This window comes from Polypterus senegalus, chromosome 11 (assembly GCF_016835505.1).
Source record: "Polypterus senegalus isolate Bchr_013 chromosome 11, ASM1683550v1, whole genome shotgun sequence".
NCBI classification, from domain to species: Eukaryota; Metazoa; Chordata; class Cladistia; order Polypteriformes; family Polypteridae; genus Polypterus; species Polypterus senegalus.
In genome coordinates, this window is record NC_053164.1 from 28,496,033 (window position 1) to 28,522,096 (window position 26,064).

At 41.8% G+C, this 26,064-nt stretch overlaps 1 protein-coding gene across 1 annotated transcript in view; it reads right to left on the bottom strand.

The window, feature by feature from the left end:
• nccrp1 (P1, F-box associated domain containing) overlaps positions 1-10,110 on the bottom strand; it is a 56,921-nt gene extending 46,811 nt beyond the window's left edge. Inside the window, exon 1 of the mRNA XM_039768245.1 lies at positions 9,619-10,110. Within this exon, the coding sequence (XP_039624179.1) occupies positions 9,619-9,964 (346 nt within the window). The 5' untranslated portion in view covers positions 9,965-10,110. The remainder of the gene's footprint in view (positions 1-9,618) is intronic.
• Between the last annotated feature and the right edge of the window lie 15,954 nt (positions 10,111-26,064).

Genomic DNA, 26,064 nt, shown 5'->3' on the forward strand with positions numbered 1-26,064 from the left:
AACAAGTTGGTTTACAATTGCACTCTCATAAAATATGAAAAACACCTTCTGTCATCATCATGTCTGTCTGTTTACATGACATGACCAATTTAGTTTCAATTTGGTACACTTATTCAGCACATTTGTCAGGAGAGTTCAATTTTCACCGAGATATCTCAGATAGAGAGTACTGTACACATTTCTGAAATCTGAAAAACTCCTATTTTAAAGATCAGTTGTAGAACTTTTCAAATATTCATTCATTTACTTTTCACCACTTATCCGAAGTTGGGTCTTGGGGCAACAGTCACCACAGCGAGGCCTAAATTTCCTTTTCCCCAGCCATACTTGCCAGCTCATACTGTGGGATTCCCAAAGCATTCCCAGGCCATCTGGGAGACATAACCCTTCCATTGAGCCCTGGGTCTTCCCCGGGGTCTTCTCCAAGTTGGTCGTGCCCGTAAAACCTCCACAGGGAGGCATCCAAATCAGATGTCTGAACCACCTCAATTGGTTCCTCTCGATGTGGAGGGTCAGTTGGTCAACTCCAAGCCTCTCCCAGATGTTTGTGCTTCTCACTCGTTCTCAAAAAGGGAGAGCCCTCTATTTTTAAACAGAAACATTCTGTTCAAACCAAATTACTATTTAATTAAAATATTTCACATTAACCTTCAGCTTGGTTATTTCAACTTGTATATTCTGTGCATTTTCCTCTTTTGTGTGTTCGACAACAAAGCAGATGCTTTATGCAATAGAAGGCCATGTCACATTACACGATTTCCCAGCAACCTTCAGTTGCAGACTTCATTTACATAAACTTCATACCAGTCTTGCAGTCTGACATACCAAGTGACTCAGTCCAACTGGTCTGTGATGTGTTAAGTCACAAAGATAGTCTTGTGTGATGTCAAAGCTGACAACCAATGAGTGCTCAGTACAATGCATAAAAGGTGGAATAATTTGATTTCAGGAATAAATGTTTGTGTATTGGCACTACCAGTTACTGTTGACTTGGAGCAACCACTTTTCACAGTTATGTATTTAGTTAGAAAATGTTGCCACTGCTGGAAACATACTTGGAACGTCTATTACTGGAAAACCCTCGAGTTCCTTTGTCATACGTCTGGGGAAAAAAATCTTCATCCTTTCATAGCAGTTTTTATCTTCAGGAAGAGTCATAAATCACAAGGGGCTTGTCACAAGTCATGTGAACAGGGTGGATGATCCAATTTGGCAATAGATTTTATTAGCCGAAAGTCAATAATACTAAGAGCATCATGGTTTGAGATTTTTTTAAAAGATGGATGATCTACTTCTGGTGCCATCGTTCACATGTTCTCATTTCTTCTTGAGCATCTTATGCCACTCACAGACACTTGACTTTTTTTTATAGCATTCTCACCATTTGAGACAGCTCCTGTGTTTCAGTAGCACTTTGTAGCATAGGCGACACTACACTGCTGATCAGGTAATTAAATTGCTACATGTTGAGTAATGCAGTGATAAAAATTAAGGATCATGGGCGTTATGGACCTCAACAAACAGAAGAGAGGCTCATCTATCTGATGTCTAGTATTTTATGAACCACAACAGAATGGTGCGGAAAAAAAAGCCAGCTGAACTTTCCATACCTATACAGCATTCGTTCAGCTCCGGACTGGTCATGCATACATTTTCTAACTTGTTTTTTTTCCTTGTGAAGAACTTTGTATCTCCTGCTGAAAAAAAGTAAATCTCAATTCATCAATATTGTGCCTTAATTTATCCTATGCATACCATAAAACAACTGAAAATGGGTCTCATTAGAATGCCTCTCCAAAGTATTTACTTATTTTTGACATCCCAGTACATTGAGTGTGTCTGAAGATGGGAGTTTGCAGACACTGAATTGTTCAGTCTGAATGTAAATTGGCCTAGTTATTAGAAATTTATAATACTAAAAGGATTTTGAGCAAAGTCACCCCAGTAGCTTCCACTTTACAGAGAGGAGGATTATGGAAAATCTGCACATCTGTGTTTCAAGTTTAAAGGGTCATTATTGTCACATTTATGGAATACACTCTTAAAATATTCCTTCTTTAATGACACTTTGCTATGCTGTGTAGATTCTTATTGAACCATTGCATGATAAAGAACCACTTCATTCTGGGAAGGATTCTTTGCATATGAAATTGGTTCTTTTGCTTTGCAAAAGGTTTTTAATATGTGAGCACAATAGAAATCTTTAATGTACTAGCTGAGCTACCTATCTAAGTTAGGATGAAATCTAAGTAATCAACACCTACATCAGCATTAACATTTGTAGTGTACCATGTTTTCAAATGTATTTTTTAATTGTAACAAAAGCGCTATAATGGAGCCGACCTGACACCGGTGTCCCACATTCAGTACAGTCCCAAAAGCACAAACCAAAGCAAAAGGCACACTACTCTCTTTACCACCACTCCTCCCGGCAAGCGTTGTCCTCCTCCTCCCGATTTAGGCTCCCGGAGTGGTGGCTGCTGACCCCTTTAATAGCTCACCCGGAAGTGCTTCAGGTGCTTGACCACCTGCCTCCAACTGCACCTCCAGGTGTGGCTGAGCTACAGCCCAGATGGGCCCAGGAACCCCTGCAGCGTCTCCTGGTGGCCACCCTGGATCCCAACAGGGCTGTGGAGAACTCCATCTCCCACGGAGCCCTGCGTGTATCTGAGGCACCACAGTCACCCAGGGGGGCTGTCACCACATGGTCCGGGGGAGGAACTGCGCAGCCCATGCTTGCTCCCCTGGAACATATAGAGAATGGGTCATCCCCGCTGGGCATGGGCCCCGGCCATCCGTCACATAGTGTATTTTGTAATAAAATGCATTGCATTTCCTATTCCAACAGATGGCACATCAAACATTTGCAGTAATGCTACAAATATTTGTGATGTGCCATCTGTTTGAAATGACAAAGATATTGAAGCCAGTTTGATACACAGATAAATAGACACTAACCCTTTTATTAGAGTGAATAGTATGCAACTAAACAAGGTACTCAAAAATCATGAAAACCTACATTTTTCCTGTGAGACTGTATACAGCAAGAGTCCTTTAAAAATCATGAACACGAGGTTACTGTATGTCACAAATCGGTTACTATCTGTTTGTGACTGTTTGTGGAGTTTGTAACAGACTAAACCAAATAATGTTTACTTATAGGACCATCATTTGGACATGGCCAGATCTAAAATCAGGGTGACTTAGGTGTGCACCCTGGGGCCCTACTTGCAAAGGATCCTCATCATATGGCAGGATAATAAAAATAAAAGGGGTAGGGCATGATCTGAACAGGTCTGTAATGCAGTTGATGTGGTACTGTGACACAAAAGAGGAAAAGTCAAAAAGAATGGTTATTCAAAGTGATATCACAATGGAGCAGCCTAAAGGAAATTAATGAGAATCAAGCAAAAGTTGCAAAAATATACTACTACTAAGGGGCTTTGCCCTCCTGCTCGCTTCACTTGCCAACCCCTGGGCAGTGATACTCACTAGCCTCTTTGCGGTTCTGCTGCTCGCGTATGGGGATGTGAATGTACAAATTAAACAAATTTTAATTTTACATTTGTTTCCATGGACATATAACTGCCCGACTGCATTTCATTTCTTTCTTTCTATTAAATAAAACAACAACAACAACCTTTATTTCTATAGCACATTTTCATACAAATAATGTAGCTCAAAGTGCTTTACATCAGGCATGTCAAACTCACTACCATTGGTGGGCCGCTTCGACTGCCATACGTGCATCAGCGGGCCGCACTGTAACAAATACTATTACACTATTATACAAAGTTACTGTAGCTTTCTTTCCAATACTGAAGACTTTAAAAAAATGTAACACTTAAAAGTTTAAAGAAAAGCAATTGATTTCCATAGAATTTCCGTACAACAGCGTACAATTAGAGTCTTAGCTAGGTCCTTATGGAGGAGTCTTACAGTTTGAGATCTATTTCTTTTGTCCCGACACTTGGCATCTCTTGTTAGTAACCAGTTTGTCAATAATAGGCTTGAAATCTTGTGCAGCTGCAACGTTTATGAGGGATGAAAGGTGCTCGACAGTAAGTCTTGAGCGACATGGAGTTTTGGTAGCTTTCATTAATGAAAACAATTGCGCACAAAGGGAAGTGCTTCCGAACATAGACAGTACTCTCAATGCCAACTTATAGATCTGCACATACGAGGATGGCAGGTAAGCATACAAGCCTGGCACACCAACTTCGTTGCATTTTGCCTTCAGAATAGAATCTGACTGCAGTTCAATCAATTCCATTTGGATATTTTCAGGCGCATTCTCAACGTTGTAAGAGTATGGTGACGTAAACAGTGCAAAGTCCTGTTCGTGTGAACTGAAATCACAAAAATGCTCACTGAATTCATTGCTCAGTAATTCAAATTGTAAAACAAATCCTCCAAAAAATCTAATTTTACTTTACTAAGTTTACTTCAAAGTTTATATTATAAAATGAGCCGATATGCAAAAAGCCCCCTGACCTACACTCATTTTACAAACTCAAAATCACAAAAATTTGTCAACAACTCACCAACTTCTCATGTCCACTTCAGATCTTCAGCTGTAGTCTGCACTGTTTGTTACAATACTAGCACAAAATTACATAAAACTAGAGCAAAAAAAGTGAAAATATCCATCCATCCTCTTCCACTTATCCAAGATCGGGTCACTGGGGCAGCAGTTTGAGCAGAGATGCCCAGACTTCCCTCTCTCCGGCCACTTCTACAAGCTCTTCCGGGGGAATCCCAAGGCGTTCCCAGGCCAGCCGAGAGACATAGTCCCTCCAACATGTCCTGGGTCTTCCCCGGGACCTCCTCCCGGTTAGACATGCCCAGAAAACCTCACCAGGGAGGCGTCCAGGAGGCATCCTGATCAGATGCCCGAGCCACCTCATCTGACTTCTCTCGATGCGGAGGAGCAGCGGCTCTACTCGGAGTTCCTCCCGGATGACTGAGCTTCTCACCCTATCTTTAAGGGAAAGCCCAGACACCCTGAGGAAACTCATTTCAGCCACTTGTATTTGCAATCTCGTTCTTTTGGTCACTACCCACAGCCCATAACAATAGGTGAGGGTAGGAATGTAGATTGACCGGTAAATTGAGAGCTTTGCCTTACGGCTCAGCTCGTTTTTCACCACGACAGACCGATGAAGAGCCCGCATAACTGCGGACGCCACACTGATCAGCCTGTCAATCTCCCGCTCCATTACGTGAAAATAGGTGAGCTATTACTACTTATGATGGTCAGTTCTGCCCTGTGGCCAGTCTCAGCAGCCCAGCCAGTAGTGTAGCCTGCCAGGCTGCTGCAGCCTAGCACTTCAGTTGTGACATCGTGGCTCATTAACTTTGGTCAAGGCTCTTTTTTGGGGGGGTTGTTGGTCTTAGTGTCATGCCTAGGGTATCAAGGAGCTGATGCCACAACTGCAACTATACTAGCAGATGCCATGGGAAAACGTGCTTTTCTCAGAAGGCGGAAGTAAGAAAAGTCAATAAGTAAAGCCGAAGATGCAGAATGATTCAATCACAAACAATACTAATCATTTTACACAAGTTTAGTGCTAACTAGGATCTGTCATGTGGGCCGCACAGATTTCTGTTGTGGGCCGCATGTGGCCCACGGCAAGCATGTCAAACATGCGGCCTTTACATGATGAAGAAAGAGAAAAAAAAAAGACAAAGAAAGAATTAAAATAAGAAAAACACTAATCTATACTAATAAAAGGCAAAGCTCTCACTGACTCACTCACTGACTGACTCATCACTAATTCTCCAACTTCCCGTGTAGGTAGAAGGCTGAAATTTGGCAGGCTCATTCCTTACAGCTTACTTACAAAAGTTAAGCAGGTTTCATTTTGAAATTCTACGCGTAACAGTCATAACGGTCAACAACGTCCTCCATGTTGAACTTTCTTACTTATGGCCCCATCTTCACGAAATTTGGTAGGCGGCTTCCCTGCGCTAACCAAAACCAATGTACGTACTTATTTCGGTGGTATGACACCACTTTTAGCCACCATACGTCACTAATTCTCCAACTTTCCGTGTAGGTAGAAGGCTGAAATTTGGTACTTATTTCGGTGGTATGATGCCACTGTCGGCCGCCATATTGAACTTTTCAACAGTCTTTGTTACTTATGGGCCCATCTTCAAGAAATTTGGTACGCGGGTTCCCAACGCTAACTGAATCCTACTTACGTACATATATACGTCCATAGCCTGCAGCTCGGTCACCGTGTGAGGCGGCGTTGGGTTCCCCATCCAAACATCTCCCACGTTGTTGGCTGCCTGCCTATATAAGGCCGTCCATCGCTCCAGTCTCTACATTCCCTTCCTTGCTTCGCCACAGGATTCACGTCTCCCTGCTGATAACTACAGCCTTTTTATTTAATCCACGGCTTCTCCGCTGTTTTATTGTTAATTTATTACGATTATAGTTATTGTGTAGGTATTTTAGACTTACTTCACATTGTTCAGGTACCCATTTCCTTTATCATTCTAACCGTACCCCTATTAACATGTCTATCGAGATGATCACTATCGATCAAAAAACTGTTTCTTACCGAGTAGTTTCCATGCCCGGAGATGGCACCTACCTTTTCCATTCTCTTTGTTACATATTGCACGGCCATATCAGGCTCACTCTTGATATCCGGAGGAACATTGTGTCTTATGTATTGAATGACTGGGACAGGTACAAGGTGTGGACTGATGACAGTACAGGAGATAATTATACTACACAGGAGCACTAGAAGAATGAAATGCTTAAGCCCTTCACCTATGCATCTGCATGTGAGTTGATGGCTGCCGCTGAATTGTTCGGTTGTCGCTTTCAAGTGTACCAAAATGGCCAAATATTTTACACCTTTGGACAACCGCCAATGCCTCTTCAACATCTTAGACTCACAGGTGACAATTTCAGTAGTGGACACTTTCATGTTTATGAATGTTTAAACTCTCAAAAGCTGGATGTGAAGTTATCGATGAAACCGGTTGTATGCTTACAACGCTTGACAGATGCTGAATGTCTCTTCAACACAAGTCCTATAAATACTGTCGTAATTGAAGCAAACCATGAAACTCAAACCGATTATGACAGCAGCAATCCAAGCTGTGAGATTTGAAACAAGATTACTGTTCACATGGCTAACTGTACGTTGCATGCTTAAGAGTAAGCTCAGTGCACAGCTTGGTCATATTACAACCGGAGGGCCGAACTCACAATGTGGTATACAAAGAGATCTTTAACAAATAATTATTGGTATATTTTCCCTCAGTTTAAAAAGATTTAAATTTCTTCTTAATAAAACTTTTAAAGCAGTACTTTGCCGCTGTGAAGCGCGGGTATTTTGCTAGTTAACATAGAATAAAAATAAGGTCTGATGGCCAGGGAGAACAGAGAAAGAAAAAAAAAAATAAATAAATAAAAAAAAAAAAACTCCAGGCGGCTGGAAGAAAAAATAAAATCTGCAGGGGTTCTGAGGCCACGAGACCACCCAGCCCCCTCTAGGCATTCTACCTAACATAAATGATCAGTCCTCATTGCCCTCACGACTTTTTTCAAATGTTTGGCTCTGAGATTTGTTAATTGTCTTTGCAAAAGCTATTCTAACAGAAAACTGTTAACGTTTTAATACAAATGGCATATCAAGATCTCCTTCAGTGTGTAATGTCATCCACGGGAGATGTACTACATTACCTTTGTTGGATACATCCTTTCTACAGTAATTTGTGTTAACGGTTGTAGATATTCTACAGCATAGTCTATCGATACACGTTTAACCATTTTGCCATGTTACTGATCAACATTTTTGGCATAAATTTGTTTGACTTCATCATTTCTCAGTGCTAGGAATGTCCATGTACTCCTTTTTTCATTAAAGAATTTCATCACGAAGGGTTGGTTATCAATAAGATTTGGACATAAGTCTTCTTTAATTGGGAGCTTAAAGTGAGGAAAACGTTTAAAATTTATAAGAGCTGAGAGTGCAGAAGTGTGTTTGACAAAAAGCATTCACACGAATGAGAGGTGAGAGGGCTGTGGTCTTGTTTGAAAATGGTTGTAAGTGGGGCGTGGCTTGAAAGAATCTCATGTTAAAAGTCTCTGTCTTGCAGGACTTCATTCCAAAAAGACTCTTTAAAATGTCACATCTCTTCTCCCAAGATTTTTTTATTATAATAGACAGATAATAACAACAACAACATTTGAATAAGCCAGAAGTACAGAGACCACTGAGAGTAGCATTATATATATTTAGGAAATGGATATTACTGCTTCTAGCAGCACTGTGTAGTCCCATAATACCAGCAGACATGAGCAACATAGTAGAAGATGAGACCACTGCAGGAGATAAGACTCACAAAACACCACCAAACCCAAATAAATCCCTCTACACACTCTTTTTATTTGGTGCAAATGTGTAAACATATTGCTTTTCTGCCACAAGATTTTTAAAAATGCTTAACTGATGTTTGTTATCCGCACTATCAGAAGAAATCTGACTTCCCACTGATCTGATTTTGAACTCATCAGTTCATTTCTTAAATGCACTAAAAAAAGTAAGGTGAATTTAACCCAATATACATTTTTGTCCCCTTTTTTATTTCAATGTTTGTACCCGATTTGTCAATGACATGGTGTTCACGGTGTGATTATGCAAGTGCAGTTAAGGTAAGGGGGTCTATTTGAGCTTCGACACCATGGGGGGTTCATAATCCAGTTTGCACGAGGATAGCTTATTTGTAATCTTTGCCATGGCATCACTCTGAAGAACCATTTTGGCCCCTTTATTTTTAAGAGTGTGCCTTTAAATTCTTACTTGCACGTGCTATTTAACATACAACAGGTCGCCACGATAAAGGAGTTTGACTAACTTGCCACGACTCTGGACATCCTTACCTTGCGATCCTGCATAAGAAATCAGGACTGCTAATGAACAGGAAAAGCCAAGTGCAGGACACATGAGATTTTTGATAACCGTTTAGAATGGGGGCAACCTGTTTGAAAACATGTTACAGTAACTTACTGACATGTAAGAAGACATTAACAAAGGCTAATTAAGAGTTAAGACAGCAGTGACAGCACTAAAAAAAAAAAGAGATAACGGTATATCGAGAGCATTTATTTGTCACTTTGACTCTGTGTAACAAGACTGTAACACAAGCTTTGTTCCGCCACTAAAGACCCTTTAGCATAAGGGCTCTGTAGAATACATACATTTGTCACTAACCGCAATATAAAAAGATAGATATATAGATCTTTAAGTGTCCCCTGGGGGAATATGGCTTTTTACAGTAACTCTTTAAATGAATAAATACATAAATAGATAAATAAGTTCAGTAACAAAAACAGAAAAACTGTGGAAGATCTTATCAAAGGCGTGCTCTGCGTTACATACTGTAGCAATGACCGACTAATACACCTTACCCCTTAAGAAAACATTACTAGACCTTTTTTTTAAGGTGCATAAAGCTGCATCGCTCTACGTTAAAAGCAAACAAAACGCTTAATTCAAGTGATTTATTGTTCCACCCCTTTGCCGGGAAATACAAGACGTGACCGGTACTCCACACTTTATCTCAGTCCATCCCACCCCACGGCGCCCTTACCTTGCGGCTTCGGGTTTTTCAGGAGGTTTCTGTTAAAAGGCTTCTTCTCGTACGCGGCCTTCCAGTTTAAGGAATCCGGGACTCCGATGTTCCGCTGCTGCAGTTTCCACTCCGTTTCGCATTTCACTTTCCATTCTGAATCGGACATTTTAACGATAGAAGGAAAGAAAGAAAGAAAGAAAATTGTCCTCACTGAAGCACGAAGTGAAGCAAAGGAGAGGCGAGGCGAGGCAACCAGCGAAGCGTCGTCACCGCCCAGGACAGGGAGGAGGGTCTGCAGACGGGACGAAGGAAAATAAGGGAGTGGGAGACGTGATAACGAGAAAGAAATGGTAAATAATGCCATATAGAGATATAGTTTATAAATTAGATATTAAATCATAATTTAACATCTAGCTTACAATTCTAAACATTACTACAACCATCACCATGATGAAGTGATTGTTAATTTTTGGAGGACAGCAAGTTTATGTTTCTCTAATAAGAGACTACACGAGGACTTTAATTGAAGTTCTCGCTTTATTTAAACCTTTGCTTTTTCCACTTTCTATCATGATTGTGTCAATTGGGTAAGCAGGCCCGCCCTGTCCATAATGGCAAATGTGTTTCTTAATCCGTGGATCGCTGGACACCCAAGATTGATCGTCAGCCCAAGTTTTAAAAATAAAAATACAAAACAGACATAGCGTTAATGTTTGAGAAGGTAAAAATTTTAGATGTCTGTTCTGAAGCCAGTCAAAGTAGCATTTTGCTCCCGTGAACTGAAACGACTGACATAAGTCCAGTTACGAGCAGGTGTCAAACTTTTCTAAACCTCACGCTTCTTTAAGAAAGTCAATGAACAGGACAAGTTCATCAAATGCATCCTAGCATCACCTATTCTAAACTTTTACAATTACGTATCAGACTCACAAGATTCATCCCAAAAGAACATACAACCCACTTTTTCTGAAATATACTGTAATGACCCGGCAGTCAGCGCTGACAGCGTGGTGCATTGTGGGTATATTTCTGTAACGTTTACTGTTTGTACTGGGCAAGCAAGGTAATTGATTTCCTGTTCTATAAATGTTACATGTGTTTATGTTTCGGTTGCTTGGGTGAGCTTGGGTCATTTGAAGCCCAGGTATAAGTAAGTGTAACAAGTTACCATCAGTGAGAGGGATGTTTCTATGAATGACCTTGACAATGGCCTTGCAGTGTGTTTAGCTAGAGCTTTGTTTCTGACTATCTGCTCTAATAAAGAGATACAAAAGGACAGAGCTGTGTGTTGCTAGATTCCATCTATGCAATTATGTACGGAGACACTCGGAGTCGTGTGGTGTATGGGACACAAGTGCTCGCTTGCTTAATGAGCTGGGTACAGCTGCGTGCATGGCGCTGGCATTCCGCTGGCCGACCAGCTTGGGGGAAGTGCGCAGTAGAGTTCGGCTCCGAGAACTTCAATACTCAACCACGGGTTGTTACAATACATTTGCATTGACTGTGAAGCTATGTGATCAACAGCCATTATGCGTTATATGCAGTATGACAGATAGATACTTTATTAATTCCAGGCGGAAATTCACATAATCCAGCAGCAGCATACTGATACAAAAAACAATATTAAAGAGTAATAAAAATGCAGGTAAAAACAGAGAATAACTTTGAATAATGTTAGCGTTTACCCCCCGACCGGGTGGAACTGAAAAGTCACATAGTGTGGAGGAGGAACAATCTCCTCAGTCTTACTGCAGATGTTGAAGGACGCCAAACTTCTAAGGAAGTGTAGTCGGATCTGACCTTTCTTACATAGAGCATCAGTATTGGCAGTCCAGTCCAATTTATCATCCAGCTGCACTCCCAGGTATTTATAGGACTGCACCCTCTGCACACAGTCTCCTCTGATGATCACGGGGTCCATGAGTGGCCTGGGCCTCCTAAAACCCACCACCAGTTCCTTGGTCTTGCTGGTGTTCAGGTGTAAGTGGTTTGAGTCGCACCATTTAACAAAGTCTTTGATTATCTTCCTATACTCCTCCTCCTGCCCACTCCTGATGCAGCCCACAATAGCAGTGTTATCAGCGAACTTTTGCACCTGGCAGGACTCCGAATCGTATTGGAAGTCTGATGTATATAGACTGAACAGGACCAGAGAAAGTACAGTCCCCTGTGGCAATCCTGTGTTGCTGACCACAATGTCAGACCTGCAGTTCCCGAGACTCACATACTGAGGTGTGTCTGTAAGATAGTTCACGATCCATGCCACCAGGTGTGAATCTACTCCCATTTCTGTCAGCTTGTCCCTAAGGAGCAGAGGGAGAGGGAACATTGTAGCATATAGATGATGGCATCCTCTGCTCCCACCTTCTCCTTGTATGCGAACTGCAGAGGGTTGAGGGAGTGATGGACCTGTGGCCTCAGGTGGTGCTCCATGGTCTTCATCACATGTGACATCAGAGCAACTGGACGGAAGTCATTCAGCTCACTAGGACGTGATACCTTTGGGACAGGGGTGATACAAGATGTTTTCCAAAGCCTCGGGACTCTCCCCTGTTCCAGGCTCAGGTTGAAGATTCTTAGAGGACTCCCAGTTGTGACAGGCCTTCAGCAGTTGTGCATACTGCATCTGGACCCGCTGCTTTGCTGACACGAAGTCTCCTCAGCTCTCTGCTCACCTGCGCTGCTGTAAATGTGGGTGGGGATGTCTCTTCTATGCTGGTATCAGCAGAAGGATGGTTGGAGGATGCAGTACTCCGAGGTGAGAGTGGGTTAGAGTGGTCAAACCTGTTAAAGAAGTTGTTCATTTGGTTTGCTCTCTCCACGTTTCTCTCAATGGTGGCACCCCGCTTCGAGCTGCAACCAGTGATGATCTTCATCCCATCCCACACTTCCTTCATGCTGTTATTCTGCAACTTCTGCTCCAGCTTTCTCCTGTACTGCTCCTTAGCCGCCCTTAGCTGGACTCGGAGTTCCTTCTGCATCCTGGCTTCAGACTTAAATGGACTTTCCATTAATTTCATCTGGTGTCCGTGAGTAAATCATACATCTTTAAGCCAAAATAATTGCTGGATCTACTTAATACCCCTACTCTCTACCCCTACTCTCTTTTCTGTTTCTTTTTCCAGTTTCTTTGTGGTGGTGGCCTGCGCCACCTCCACCTACTCAAAGCTTCATGATGCTCCAACAATGATGGACGGATTAAAGGAAGAAGTCTACGTGACCATCATCATCATCAAGCCCTTCCGTGAGAACCCTAAATCCAAAGAGGACTGTTTCATTTATGTTAGGTAGAATGCCCAGAGGGGACTGCAACCAGTGTATCATGGTCTGGAATCCCTACAGATTTTATTTTTTCTCCAGCCGCCTGGAGTTTTTGTTTTTCTGTCCCCTGGCCATTGAACCTTACTCTTATTCGATGTTAATGTTGATTTATTTTTTATAATTATGTCTTAAATTTTCTATTCTTTAATATGTAAAGCACTTTGAGCTACTGTTTGTATGAAAATGTGCTATATAAATAAATGTTGTTGTTGTTGTTGTTAATAAATGCCTTTTGAGCATTTGGAAGGCTTGAATTAGGTCCTCACGCAGCCACCTCTGCTCAATGCTGAACAGGTTTCATTCTCTGAGTCTGTCACAGTAGGACTTGTCCTGAAGTCCTAAGAAAGTTCCTGGTTGCTTTCATCTGCAAGGCTTCAAGTGCTGAAATGTCTTTCTTGTAGCGTGGTAACCAGACCTGCACACAGTACTTCAGATGTGGTCTCACCTGTGCATTATATAGTCTGAGCTTAATGTCCCTTGATTTATATTAAACTGTTTTTACAATACCATTTAACGTTTTAATTGCCTTTTTAATTGTTTCTGCAAATTATTTAGACAGTATAAGTGTGGTGTTAACATAAACTCCAAAATCCTTTTCAGAGATTTCTTCCAATAGGACAGTTTTTCCCATCTTGCATTCATATTTTCCCCACATGTAGTACTTTGCACTTTTCTACATTAAACTGCATTTTCCAAGTGTCTGTCCAGTTCTGAAGTTTGTCTGAGTCTTTTTGAATTATTTTTGCTGCCTCCTCAATGTGTGCCATTCTTCCAATTTTAATATCTGCAAGTTTTACAAGCTTACTAAGTATACTGAAATCAGTGCCTTTAATATAAATAAAAAAAGTAACCTCTAAGAACAGACTCCTGAGGAACTCTACTGATGACCTTGCTCCATGTGAAGTATTCTCCTCTTATCTGTACCATTTGTCCCCTGCTGGTTAACCAACTTGAAATTGAGTTTTGCAGATTACTTCTGATACCTACAGCTTCTAGTTTCATAATTAATCTTCAGTTTTTGAAGGTGTATGTAAATTATGTTGTATGTTTTATGTTTGTCCACTGTTGCAGTTGCTTTTTTAAAAAAAATCTAAAAGATTGGTTTAGCAAGATCTTCCTCTCATAAACTCATGCTGGCTATTATTTAGTATATTATTTTCATATAGGTACTTTTCTCATTTATTTCTTATTACAGTTTCCATGATTCTGCATGGCACAGAAGTAAGACTTAATTCATCTGTAATTACCAGGATCCACTTTGTCTTTCTTCTTAAAGGCTGGAGTCACATTTGCAATTTTCCAGTCCTCAGTCCTCCTTTCTGAAGTGACTGTTGACATACAGTATGCCTAATAAGAGTTTATAGGTGGCAGCTTTCATTTCTTTCAGTACAATTGGTAAAATCCCATCTGGTCCATGGGTTTTATTAGTCTTCAGCATATCGAAGGCTTGAAGCAAACCTGACTCTTCTATTTTGAAATCTATAAACTTGTTTTTTACTTCTGCATTTTGTACCTTTTTTGTTTCTTTCTTTAAAAACACTTGGGTAAAATATTTGTTCAGTTCATTTGCTATATCCTTCTCATTTGAAATAATTTTTCCTATTGTTTCTCTGAGGGTTCTTTTATTGTCTTTTACTAAAGTTGCACTCAAAAAATTGATTGATGTTTGTTTTGGCTCCAGTAGAAAACATTTTTTAGTTACTCCCTTGACCTTTCAAATGATGATAGACAATTTCTTTATTCGCAGCTTCGCTCGGTGGTTGATGGGTGTCCACGAGGTGACACTCCTCTGGTCATGGATGACTTCAATGCAGCCACTGGCACTGACAGGGCTGGCTATGAGGATTGTCTTGGTCCCCATGGGTCTGGTGACCATGGTGAAAGTGGCTCTATGTTCCTTGACTTTGTAAAAGGTCAGGGGCTGCAAATTGCTGGATCCTGGTTCAAGCACCTAGAACCGTATTGTTGGACTTGATACTCCAATACTGGTGGTGTGGTGAAGGAGATCGATCACATCCTCATGGGCAGATGCTGGAGGATCTTGCGAAACTGCAGGGTCTACAGAAGTGCCCAGTTTGTGAATTGTGACCACAGACTTGTTGTTGCTACTCTTAGGATCCAGCTTATGTCCAGTAGGTTACCACCTACTAGGAAAATGAGCCTGGACTTGGCCAGACTCCAACACCAGGCTGTTTCTAAAGTTAACATGCAGTTTGTGTGAGGAATTTTCAGATTTGGGTACAACTGCTGATCCTAATGTGATGTGGGAGACCTTCTGTGACAAGACCCTGAAGGTTGCTGAGGGTAGTGTTGGTGTTACTGATGTTCTCAGAAGGAGGTGTTTCATCTTGCAGGGCACCCTGGATATCATTGAGAGGAGTCGCACAGCACAGCTCAATGGCAACTCTGGTTTGTACCGGGAACTGAGAAGGATGGCTGCGAGGGCTCTGAGGGCAGATAAAGAGGCATTTGTTAGAGGAATCTGTGAGCAAGTGACACACCATCTGTGGTCTAGCGACCTACATCCTGCTTACAGAGAAATCAAAGCATTACGCACATCTGAATCTGTTCCTCAGAGAGTCGAAGTCAGGGCAGCTGATGGAACAGTCCTTACAGATGATACTGCAGTTGTTCAAAGCTGATCCTCTGGCTAGGACGTTGAATATCTCTGGGTCCATAGTCCTTGAGGCTGATCCTCCAATTAGCTGTGAACCACCCAATCTCACTGAGATTGCACAGGTGGTGAACCAGCTGAAGGGGGGAAAGGCTGCCGGGATCTGTGGTATCCAGGGTGAACTTCTCCAGGCTGGTGGTAAGGCTGTCCTCCTGGCATAGCAAGCAATCTTTGCTTCCATTTGGCAGACTGGCATCATCCCAACTGACTGGAAAAGGGACTTGTCGTCTCTATCTGGAAAGGGAAGGGTGATCGCCTGGATTGCAGCAACTACAGGGGGATAACACTGCTCTCGGTGCCAGGTAAGGTCCTTGCTAGGGTCATCCTCAATAGGATCCATGATCACTTGCTGACTTACCAGCGACCGGAACAGTCTGGTTTTACGCCTAAGGAGTCTACCATCGACCGTATCCTTGCACTGAGGGTTCTCATGGAGCGCAAACACGAATATCGGCAGAGTTTCTTTGCAACCTTTGTCGATTTTCATAAAGCGTTTGACTCAGTTGATCGAGCTGTCCTGTGGGACATCCTGAGGGTTTTCGGGATCCCCTCGAGGTTGCTGGATATCATGGCTGGCCTGTACACTGGCACTGTGAGTGCTGTGCAGAGTGGAGGCAGGACCTCTGTATTTTTCCCAGTTGATTCTGGGGGTCGTCAGGGGTGTGTTTTTGCTCCTACTTTGTTCAATGCTTGTATGGACTGGGTGTTGGGCAAGGTCGTGGGGTCCAGCAGCTGTGGGGCATCTGTTAGTGAAGAAGATTCATGGTTCTTGACTTTGCTGACGAAGCTGTGATCTTCACAGAGTCAATGGAGGCTCTGATTGGGGCGCTTGAGAGACTGAACGAGGAGTATGAGTGTCTGGGCTTGCGAGTGTCCTGATAAAAACCAAGATCCAGGCCTTTAATGACCTCTTGGGCACAGCCATCAGCAGTGTGTCTGTTTGCGGAGAGAGTGTCAACCTTGTCGAGAGATTTACTTACCTTGGCAGTGACATTCATGTCTCTGGTGACTCTTGCTATTAAGTCAGTAGACGGATTGGGAGAGCATGGGGGGTCATGAGGTCGCTGGAAAGGGGTGTGTGGTGCTCCTGATATCTATGCAAAAGGACGAAGCTCCAAGTCTTTAGAGTCCTGGTGCTTCCTGTCTTGCTGTATGGTTGCGAGACATCAACACTATCCAGTGACCTGAGATGAAGACTGGACTCTTTTGGTACTGTGTCTCTCCGGAAAATCCTTTGGTACCATTGGTTTGACTTTGTGTCGATTGAGCGGTTGCTCATGGAGTCCCGAATGAGGCACATTACCTGCATTGGGAGGAAGCGTCAGTTTTGCCACTACGGCCATGTGGTGCATTTCCCCGAGGGTGATCCGGCTCGTAAGATCCTCATTGTTGGGGACCTAAGTGGCTGGACCAGGCCAAAGGGATCGCCCACGTAACACCTGGCTACAGCAGATAGAGGGTCATTTCCGGAGGGTGGGACTGGACCGTGTGTCTGCCTGGGGGTTGCCAAACGGGATCCTGAGTTGTTTTGTTGTGTAGTGGATGTGGCAACACGCTGTACCAGTGCATGCTCCCCAACATGACTTGACTTGACTTTCAAATGCCTCTTTGATCTCTGGCTGTAATGTCCGGTATTCCTTTGAGTCAGAATTATTTGGGTGTTGTTTAATTTTCGTGTACACTGATCTTTTCAGTTTTACTTTTTTCATGATGCTCATGTTTATCCATTTTGGATGATTTTTTAGGTGTTTTCTTTCAGTGGTTTTAAGAATAAACTTTTTGAGCCAGGATTGGAACATCTCTGAAGTGACACCAACTGTCATTTATAGTTGATGAGTCTTTGCTTTCCCTATGAAGTCTGCTTTCATCAACTTATAAGTCTTCGTTTTGGTGTACATTTGTGTGTTTTCAAAGATTATCTCACTTTTGACCATGTGGCCAAACACAGGTTCAAGCAAAGCTGGAACAAACCAAAAAGGTTTGGGACTCCAGCCAGGTAGTCTCTTTTAATTCTTTCAAATTTCTCAAACTTAAACAGGTGCCGTCTTGTAATACTCAAAATAAGGCAACCAAGAATAAAACAAAAACTGCTATAGTGCTTGGTAACGGCAAACAAAACAACGGAAAGTTTTCCCAGAGCTTTCACTCTCCAGAACTGGTCTCATCAAGATAAGACAACTTAGTGGAGTTACCTGGCCTTTTTATAATGGGAGGACTGGAAGGGGTTGGAGCTCATTTCCTTCACTGGGAGGTTTCTGGGAGCTGTGGGGAAAAAGGGAACAAGTTTAGCGACAGTGCCCCCTCTCTGGTGGGTTACCATTTATCTGGAATGAGTCTTCAAGGAGATCCTCAGACGCACATGTGTGACAATAAGATTAAGAAATATGTGTACTTTTTTCTTTATCTTTTAGATGCTTATGTCATTTTTTTAATCCACATTTACTGTGCAGTTTGCTGTTTTAATTGTATTTTAATACTGTCAATTAATGACAAGTGTAGCAGACATCGAGTAACTGACACTAAGAGCGTTTGCATGCATTTTAATAATCGGTTATTCACGGAAACCCTGTTTCAAAAATGCCTTATTTTTACGAAGAAACCCTATGAATGGAGCCTTTTGTGCAGTCAATGTTGCCACTGTTCACTACAGACTTTTTATCAACTTGTCCCCAGACATGCATTCCATTTTGGCCCTGTGAGACTGCTATATGAAAGAAGTTTGAATGTCCTGTTCTTCTTCTTCTTTTGGCTGCTCCTGTTAGGGATTGCCACAGCAGATCATCTTCTTCCATATCTTTCTGTCCTCTGCATCTTGTTCTGTTACACCCATCACCTGCATGTCTGCTCTCACCGCATCCATAAACCTTCTCTTAGGCCTTCCTCTTTTCCTCTTCCCTGGCAGCTCTATCCTTAGCATCCTTCTCCCAATATACTCAGCATCTCTCCTATGCACTGGTCCAGACCAACGCAATCTCGCCTCTCTGACTTTGTCTCACAACCATCCAACTTGAGCTGACCCTCTAATGTACTCATTTCTAATCCTGCCCATCCTCGTCACACCCAATGTAAATCTTAGCATCTTTAACTCTGTCTCCTGCTTTCTGGTCAGTGCCACCGTCTCCAACCCATATGACATAGCTGGTCTCACTACCGTCCTGTAGACCTTCCCTTTCACTCTTGCTGATATCACTAATTACTCCTGACACTCTTCTCCACCCATTCCACCCTGCCTGCACTCTCTTTTTCGCCTCTCTTCCACAATCCCCATTACTCTGTACTGTTGATCCCAAGTATTTAAACTCATCCACTTTTGCCAACTCTACTCCCTACATCCTCACCATTCCACTGACCTCCCTCCCTGGTCCTATTTAGAGTAATGTTGGTTTGCATCCCACATCCCAAAAAAACATGTTTGGATGAAATTAAATTGTCCCTCTGTGCGATTTGACATTTGAATATCCATTGTCTCGTGTTTGACGCCACCCAGATGGACTCCAACCCACTAAGGCCCTACACAGGGTGAAGTAGATTTGAGAGTTTTATTTTGGATTGTTTTAAAACCACTGGCTAGCTAATGAACACTGAAGCTGTGCCACAAAAAATGTTTAGTATAAGATATAATATAATATATATATTAAGACAGTGTAACAAATGCCAAAACATAAGAAAAGAGAAAAATATCTGTAAATGATTTGTTACAATATGTCACACACTTTTGTGCATTTCTGACTAACGAAACAGAACTTCCAGGAGTCACCAGAACAGAATGTGGCCATCGCTGATGAGCAGGCTTGACTGAAGAGCTTCTGTTCTGTGTAATTTTATCTCTTATTAGCAGGATGTTTATGCAATGTAAGCATCACTTCCTCTCATATGAAAAGCGTACAGGTATGCTCACAAAATTCTGTTCAGAGCAGGCAATAATAAACCAAGAATATAAGTGTATATTTATGAAATAAAAATAATTGGAATATATAGGGCTGGCACAGTGGTTAGTGACAGCTCCCCCTGCCAAGGACCCTCCTTTCATTTCCAGTCTAATTACTACCTGTATAGAGGAACATTTTCTGCAGTCACTCCAGCTTGCTCCCATATGTCAAAGACACGCATGTTAGGTTGACAGGCATCTGTAAGGTGGCTCAGATTAAGGGTCAGTGATTGAGTGACATCCCATCTAGTCATAGCTCCAGCTTTACTTCCAGTACTAAGAGGGTCGGTTTCAGCTCCCTGCAGTCATGTAATGGAATAAAAGGATTAGGGAAATGAATGAACAAGATACAACCCTTTACTCAAAGCAGTATTTCACCACCTGGAAAGTGTGCTCACTTTTGGGGCGTTTCAGTATTACAAGTGAATTGATTCGTTAGCCTCTTTCTTTGAGTTGCACAATAAGTGCTTCATTATTCAGGGTCCAACCCCTTTTTCAAATTTTATTGTCTCAAATCTTGAATCAGAAATTGAGTCATTTTAGAATCCTCCTCGGTGGATTCTACAAAGCTCTTCATATCTTATCATACCATGTCAACATTTTTCAAAAAGTATCCATCCTTTGGTTTATGAACTTGACAATCCCATCAGTTTCTGAGTGCAAGGCAGGAGACTACCGTGTACTGGAATTTAAAAAAAAATCTTCAAATTTTAGACTTTTTACAATGGATTCAGAGGGTATGCAGACCTCTTAATTGATTTTGTTGTAGACGTAAATGGATACGTTTGCCCATCAGTCTACACTTTATAGCCCATAATCACAAAATGAAAACATGTGCTCAAAAATCTCTCATTCATATAAGTATTTAGACCCTTAATTCGGTACTTTGTAGAAGCCTCTTTGGTCTCAATTCCAACTTTGACTCTAAATCTCTGCAAGCTTTGCACACCTGCATTTGGGTAGTTTATCCCATTCCTCCTGGCAGATCTTCTGAAGCTCTATTGATTGGATGGGAACTGTCATCTTCAGAGGTCTCTCCAGAGATGTTTCTATGGGGTGTAAGTCTGGGCTTTGGCTAGTTACTCCAGTGTTGTCTTATATGTATGCTCTGGGCCATTGTTATGCTTAAAGCTGAACTGTCACCCCGGTAAGTGGTCATGTGTACTCTGGAGCAGGTTTCACTCAAAGCCCAGTCTCCCTGACCCTACCACTAAGAAGCACCCCCATAGCATGAGGCTGCCACCATCATGCTTAACTGTAGAGATGTTATTAGGCAGGTGATGAGCAGTGCCTGGTCTTCACCAAACATACTGCTTGGAGTTCTGTCACAAAGAGTTCAATTTTTGACTCATCAGACCAGAGAATCATTTTCATCATGGTCTTAGAGTCCTTTACATACCACTTGGCAAATTGTAAACAGGAGTTGGCCACTCTACCATAAACACCTGATTGATGGAGTGCTGCTGAGATGGCCGTCCTTCTTACAGGTTGTTCGGTCTCAGCAGAGGACTTATTAGAGATGGAATAACCATTGTGTTCTTGGTCACCTCCTTGGCCAAGGCCATTTCTTGCCTGGTTAGTCAGTTTTTGCTATATGCCATACTCCACAAAGTGTCCTGCAGGTTCCAGACTTCTTTGATTTCACAATTATTGAGGCCACCGTACTCCGGGGTATACACAAAGTGTTAGAGTGTTAGTTTTATTCCCTTGCTCTGATCTATGCCTCATCATAATCTGATTTCGGAGGTCTACAGAGAGTTCTGCAGACTTCATGGTTTGGTTTTTGTCCTGACATTGAGAGTGAATTGTGAAACATTAGATACACATGGGTGTGTCTTAGTAAATAATGGCCAATCAATTCAGCTTGCCACAGCGGATTCCATTCAAGTTGTAGACATTTCTCAAGAAGACTTAAAGCAAACAGGAAGGCACCTGACCACAATGTGGAATGCCACAACAAAAAGTTTGATTTTTAATAAATTTGCAAACATTTCTTAAAATATTAGAACATTAGAGCGATCTAGATGAGAGCAGGCCATTCAGCGCCATAAAGCTTGCCTGTCCTATCCACTTAAACATGTCTTAACTTTGTCTTTATAGATTTCTGAATGTAGATTGATGGGCAAAAACAGCAAATTTATCCCTTTAAAATGAAATTTGCAACACAATAACATGTGCAGAAAGGGAAGGGGTCTGAGTACTTTCTGAATCCACTGTTTAGCAATTCTAATTTTTCTAATGTACAGCTAATTGCCACAATAACTTGTTATGATTCTGGGATTTTAATATGTGCTAACTCTGGTTTTACACATTTTTCAAGTTTTATTTTAATTTTGAGGCTATGACAATTTTCATCATGTTATTTTTTACACTTCCGCACCACCAGTTTGGCTTTTTTATTTTATGCACTGGCACCACCATCTTATGCTTTTTCTTGTTAGCGATGGTTAACACGTGGTGACTGGAAGTTGCAGTATTTGATGTAATCTGTGTGTTGATGCAGCACCTATCAAAAGTCTTCACCCTTTCACATGTTTTCACATTTTTAGTTACGCAGTCCCAGTGTGGATTTCATTTACCTTTTTTGATGACAGAAAAAGTGCTCTAAATTAATTACAAATGCAAAACACAAAATAATTGACCACATAAGTATTCACAGCCTTTAATCGGGCACCCCTAAACTATCACTGGTGTAGCAATTGAATTTGGATGTCACAGAATTTATTCAATGGAGCTAACCTGTCTGGGCTTTCATTTCAAATGTAGAAGGTGTAACTTGTGGTGAGTCAGCATGCAAAATGAAGACAAAAGAACATTCTGAGCAACTTCACGAAAAGAAGGGGATGAAGGCAAAAAAAAGGCAAAAAAAAATATTCAAGTCATTGAATAGCCATTTGAAGGCAGTTAAATGAATCATTCAGAAATGGAAAGAGTATGGTACCGCTGTAAATTCTGCTAGAGCAGGCCATCCACAAAAACAGAGAAAACAAGTGAGAGAGATCTGTGAGAAATCTAAAGGAGTTAGAAGCTACAGAGGGCCAGAGTGAAGTGACTGTGCAGACTACAACTGTGTCCAGGTCAGTCGCAGCTTTATGGGAGTGTGGCAAAGAGAAACCACTGTTAAAAAATGCATGTGATATGCCAGCAGAAGATATATGGGAGACCCTGAATTCACCTGGAAGAAGGGTCTGTGGCCTGATGAGGCCAAAATTGTGCTCTTTGGCCATTACACTAAACGCGGTGTTTAGTGACTTCAGCCAAACACTGCACATTATCATAAATACAGTATCTACACCATAAAATGTGGTTGTGGCAGCATCATGCTTTGGGGATGCTTCTCAGCAGGAGGTTCTGGATGTCTTGTAAGGGTAAAATGTATGCAGCAAATTACAAGGAAAACCTGGAATGAGCATGGAGTTGGCCCACCCTTTGCAGCTACAACAGCTTCAGCTCTTCTGAGAAGGCCTTCCACAAGGTGTAGGAGTGTGTTTATGGCCATTCTTCCAGGAGAGCATTTGTGTAGTCGGGCACCGATGTTGGACCAGAAGGCCTGGCTCGTAGCCTACCACTTCGTGGCTGAGTTGCTGTTGTTCCCAGTTGCTTTTACTTTGTTATAATACCACTAACAGTTGACCGTGGAGTATTTAGTAGCGAGGAAATTTCACAAATGGACATATTGCAGAGGTGGCAGCCTATCACGGTACCATGCTTGAATTCACTGACCTCCTGACCCGTTCTTTCACAAATGTTTGTCGAAGCCATCTGAATGCCTAGGTGCTTGATTTTATACACCTGTGTTCATGGAAGTGATTGGAACACCTGAATTCAATGATTTGGAGGGGTGTTCCCACACTTTTGCCAATATAGTGTATGTATATATATATATATTTATATGTATATACATATATATATATATATATTGTCACAATAATGAGACATGAACAGATAAAGGTTTGGGGCAGCCACCCGTGTAATATGGTATCCCGGCTGCAAAAGTAATTTTTGTCACAATAACCAGCACTGAATTGCATACAACGGAGTCCAAAACAAGACTGAGAGAAAAGGGAAAAGGGGCAGGTTTTTAAAGGGGAAGACAGGAAGTGAGGTCATAAGGATCAAGCATGTGATCTTCAACCATTGGATCACAGCCGGACGTGACATCAAAGGGGCCGGAGCTGGTGAGGTCGACTTCCATTGGCTCAGTCCCGGAAGTGATGTCAAGAGAGCCAGGTGGACTCCCCCAGGAATGGTCTACAGTAAAGGGAGAAAAAGAGTCAGTGTACTCTGCCACATCCCAGCATGCCACCGAACTGCCTTCACTCAAGCCCTTTAGCTGCCTCCCATGCGCACGTGTGTGACAATATATATATATATATATATATATATACACAAGACATTAAGCCCGTTACAATAACGGGCGCTAGAACAGTAGTGCACAAACATTAGTAGGAACAGTCTATATTAAATGGCAAGGGACTTTGACCTCATTCTGTTTCTTGTTTTAATTGTTTTTTTTTGTCAAAAATATTTTTGCAAGAAGCCTGAAGTAAAATAATAATAAAAATAAAATAGAAACATACATGACAATACAGTAAGTATAATTAATATTGCCTTAGTGTAAAACTTTGTAACAATCTGTAAGACACAATATCTGAAGAAGATATTTAGGAAAAAATTTCTATTTTTTTACCTCATGAAATGTTTCTATAAAATTTCCTTACAGACAACATTTCTTATAAATATTCTGTCTGAGTTTGGCAGCAGTTTGCCTTGTTCAGGACCATCTACAACCTTGCAAACAACATCTGGAAAACTCTTGATAATGCAATATATAACTGACCGTGGCTGAATACTGGTTCTGGCAAGTAAATGCCAACTTTTTGTAAGGTTTGCTCTTCTGAGTCTTTCTCTTTTAGCGTTTTTCTTCTTTTTCTTCAATCGATTTATTTGCTCGTATTTTTGTTTGTCTTTCAGCCTTTCTTTTGTTGATGTTAACTTGTTGAGCTGACCGTTCTTTCAGGAGATATTGCTCATATAGGATTTGATTGTCTGTGTCTTTTGTCCTACTTTTCATGTCCTTTTTTTTGGGTGGCATGTTGTTAGTAGATATGTCCGTAATATTTTCTCTTACAGTAATACTGGCTGTAATATGCGTCACTGTATTTATTGTGTGTCTGTAATTTTCTCTCGCAGTAATACTGGTTTGTATTACCATAAAATGCCTGTAATTTTCTCTGACAGTAATACTGGCTTTGTTGTCCGTAATATGACTTTAATTTTCTGTCACAGTGGGCAATCAGCAGAGTGTCCCCAGCAACTGATTTAATGTGTGGCGTGTAGCTGATAATTGTGCCCAGCAAGTACTGTTTAGTTCCCCAGCAAGTATTTTAATCTGTGCTAGTGTGCAGCTGATTATTGTATGTGTGGCGTCTCCCCAGCAACGGATTTTATGTGCGCGGCCGCGACTACCCAATCAGCACTCTCCCCAGCAATGTTGTCCTTTACATCTTATCATGCGCGGCCGTGGCAAGGCCATTCACTGTGTGCCCAGCTTCCAGTGTGTGTGTGTCCACGGTGCCGTTGCGCATGGACGGGGCACGGTGCGATGCATGGCGCGGCCGGCGCATGCGCACTTCACCAGAAGACACACACACACGGACACCTGGATGCACACAGGGGTTTTATTAAACAGGATACATCTTTAAATTGTGAATAAATGCAGAGTTAAATAAAAGTCATTTAGTTATTATAAAATACAATTGTATTTTGCGTCACTAATGCAAATTACATTCACTAAAGTAATTACTAATGTTACTGTTATAATTACATTAAACTATTGCAGGTCTCATTTCAAAATGGCCTTGTTTTTATTGAACAATGAGATTTTTCCAAACAGCTCTTTTAATTCCAGTGCTGTTTTTTCAGAATGCATCATTTCATGATTTGGCACAAATGGCATTTTGCAAAGTGTGAAGAGAAAGAAAACACAAGTTGATTTTACATAAAAATATGTGAAACACAAAAAAAAAAATAAAATGTTCAGCCGGGTGTAAAAGAAGCCCGGACACAAACAGACCCTGAGACAGCCAGATGTCCACAACACACTTTTCTTCTTCTTTTTTTCTTCAGCACACAGCCGCAATGAACTCACAAGGTTGAGTCCTTTTTACTTCTCTTCTCCTTTACTTCACCGCCACCTCATCCACTCATCTCTTGCAAGCTCCGTCCTCTTCCAAAGGTGGACCCTTTTATAATGCACCCAGATGTGCTCCAGATGCTCCCTGATGGCCTTCCTGCAGCACTTCCTGGTGTGGTGGAAGTGATGCATGGGCACCCGGAAGCGCTCCGGGTGTGCCTGCGTCCTGGTCTGGCAGCACTTCCTGGTGTGGCGGAAGTGCTGCAGTTCAAGGCTCCATATTTCTTCGGGCGCCCCCTGGCGGTGGCAATGGATCCCCACTGGGTTGATCCTTCCAAGCTCCGCAGCTTCCACATCATCCAGGAAAGCTGCCTTCTTGCGACCTGGGGAAGGAATTGCCTTTCT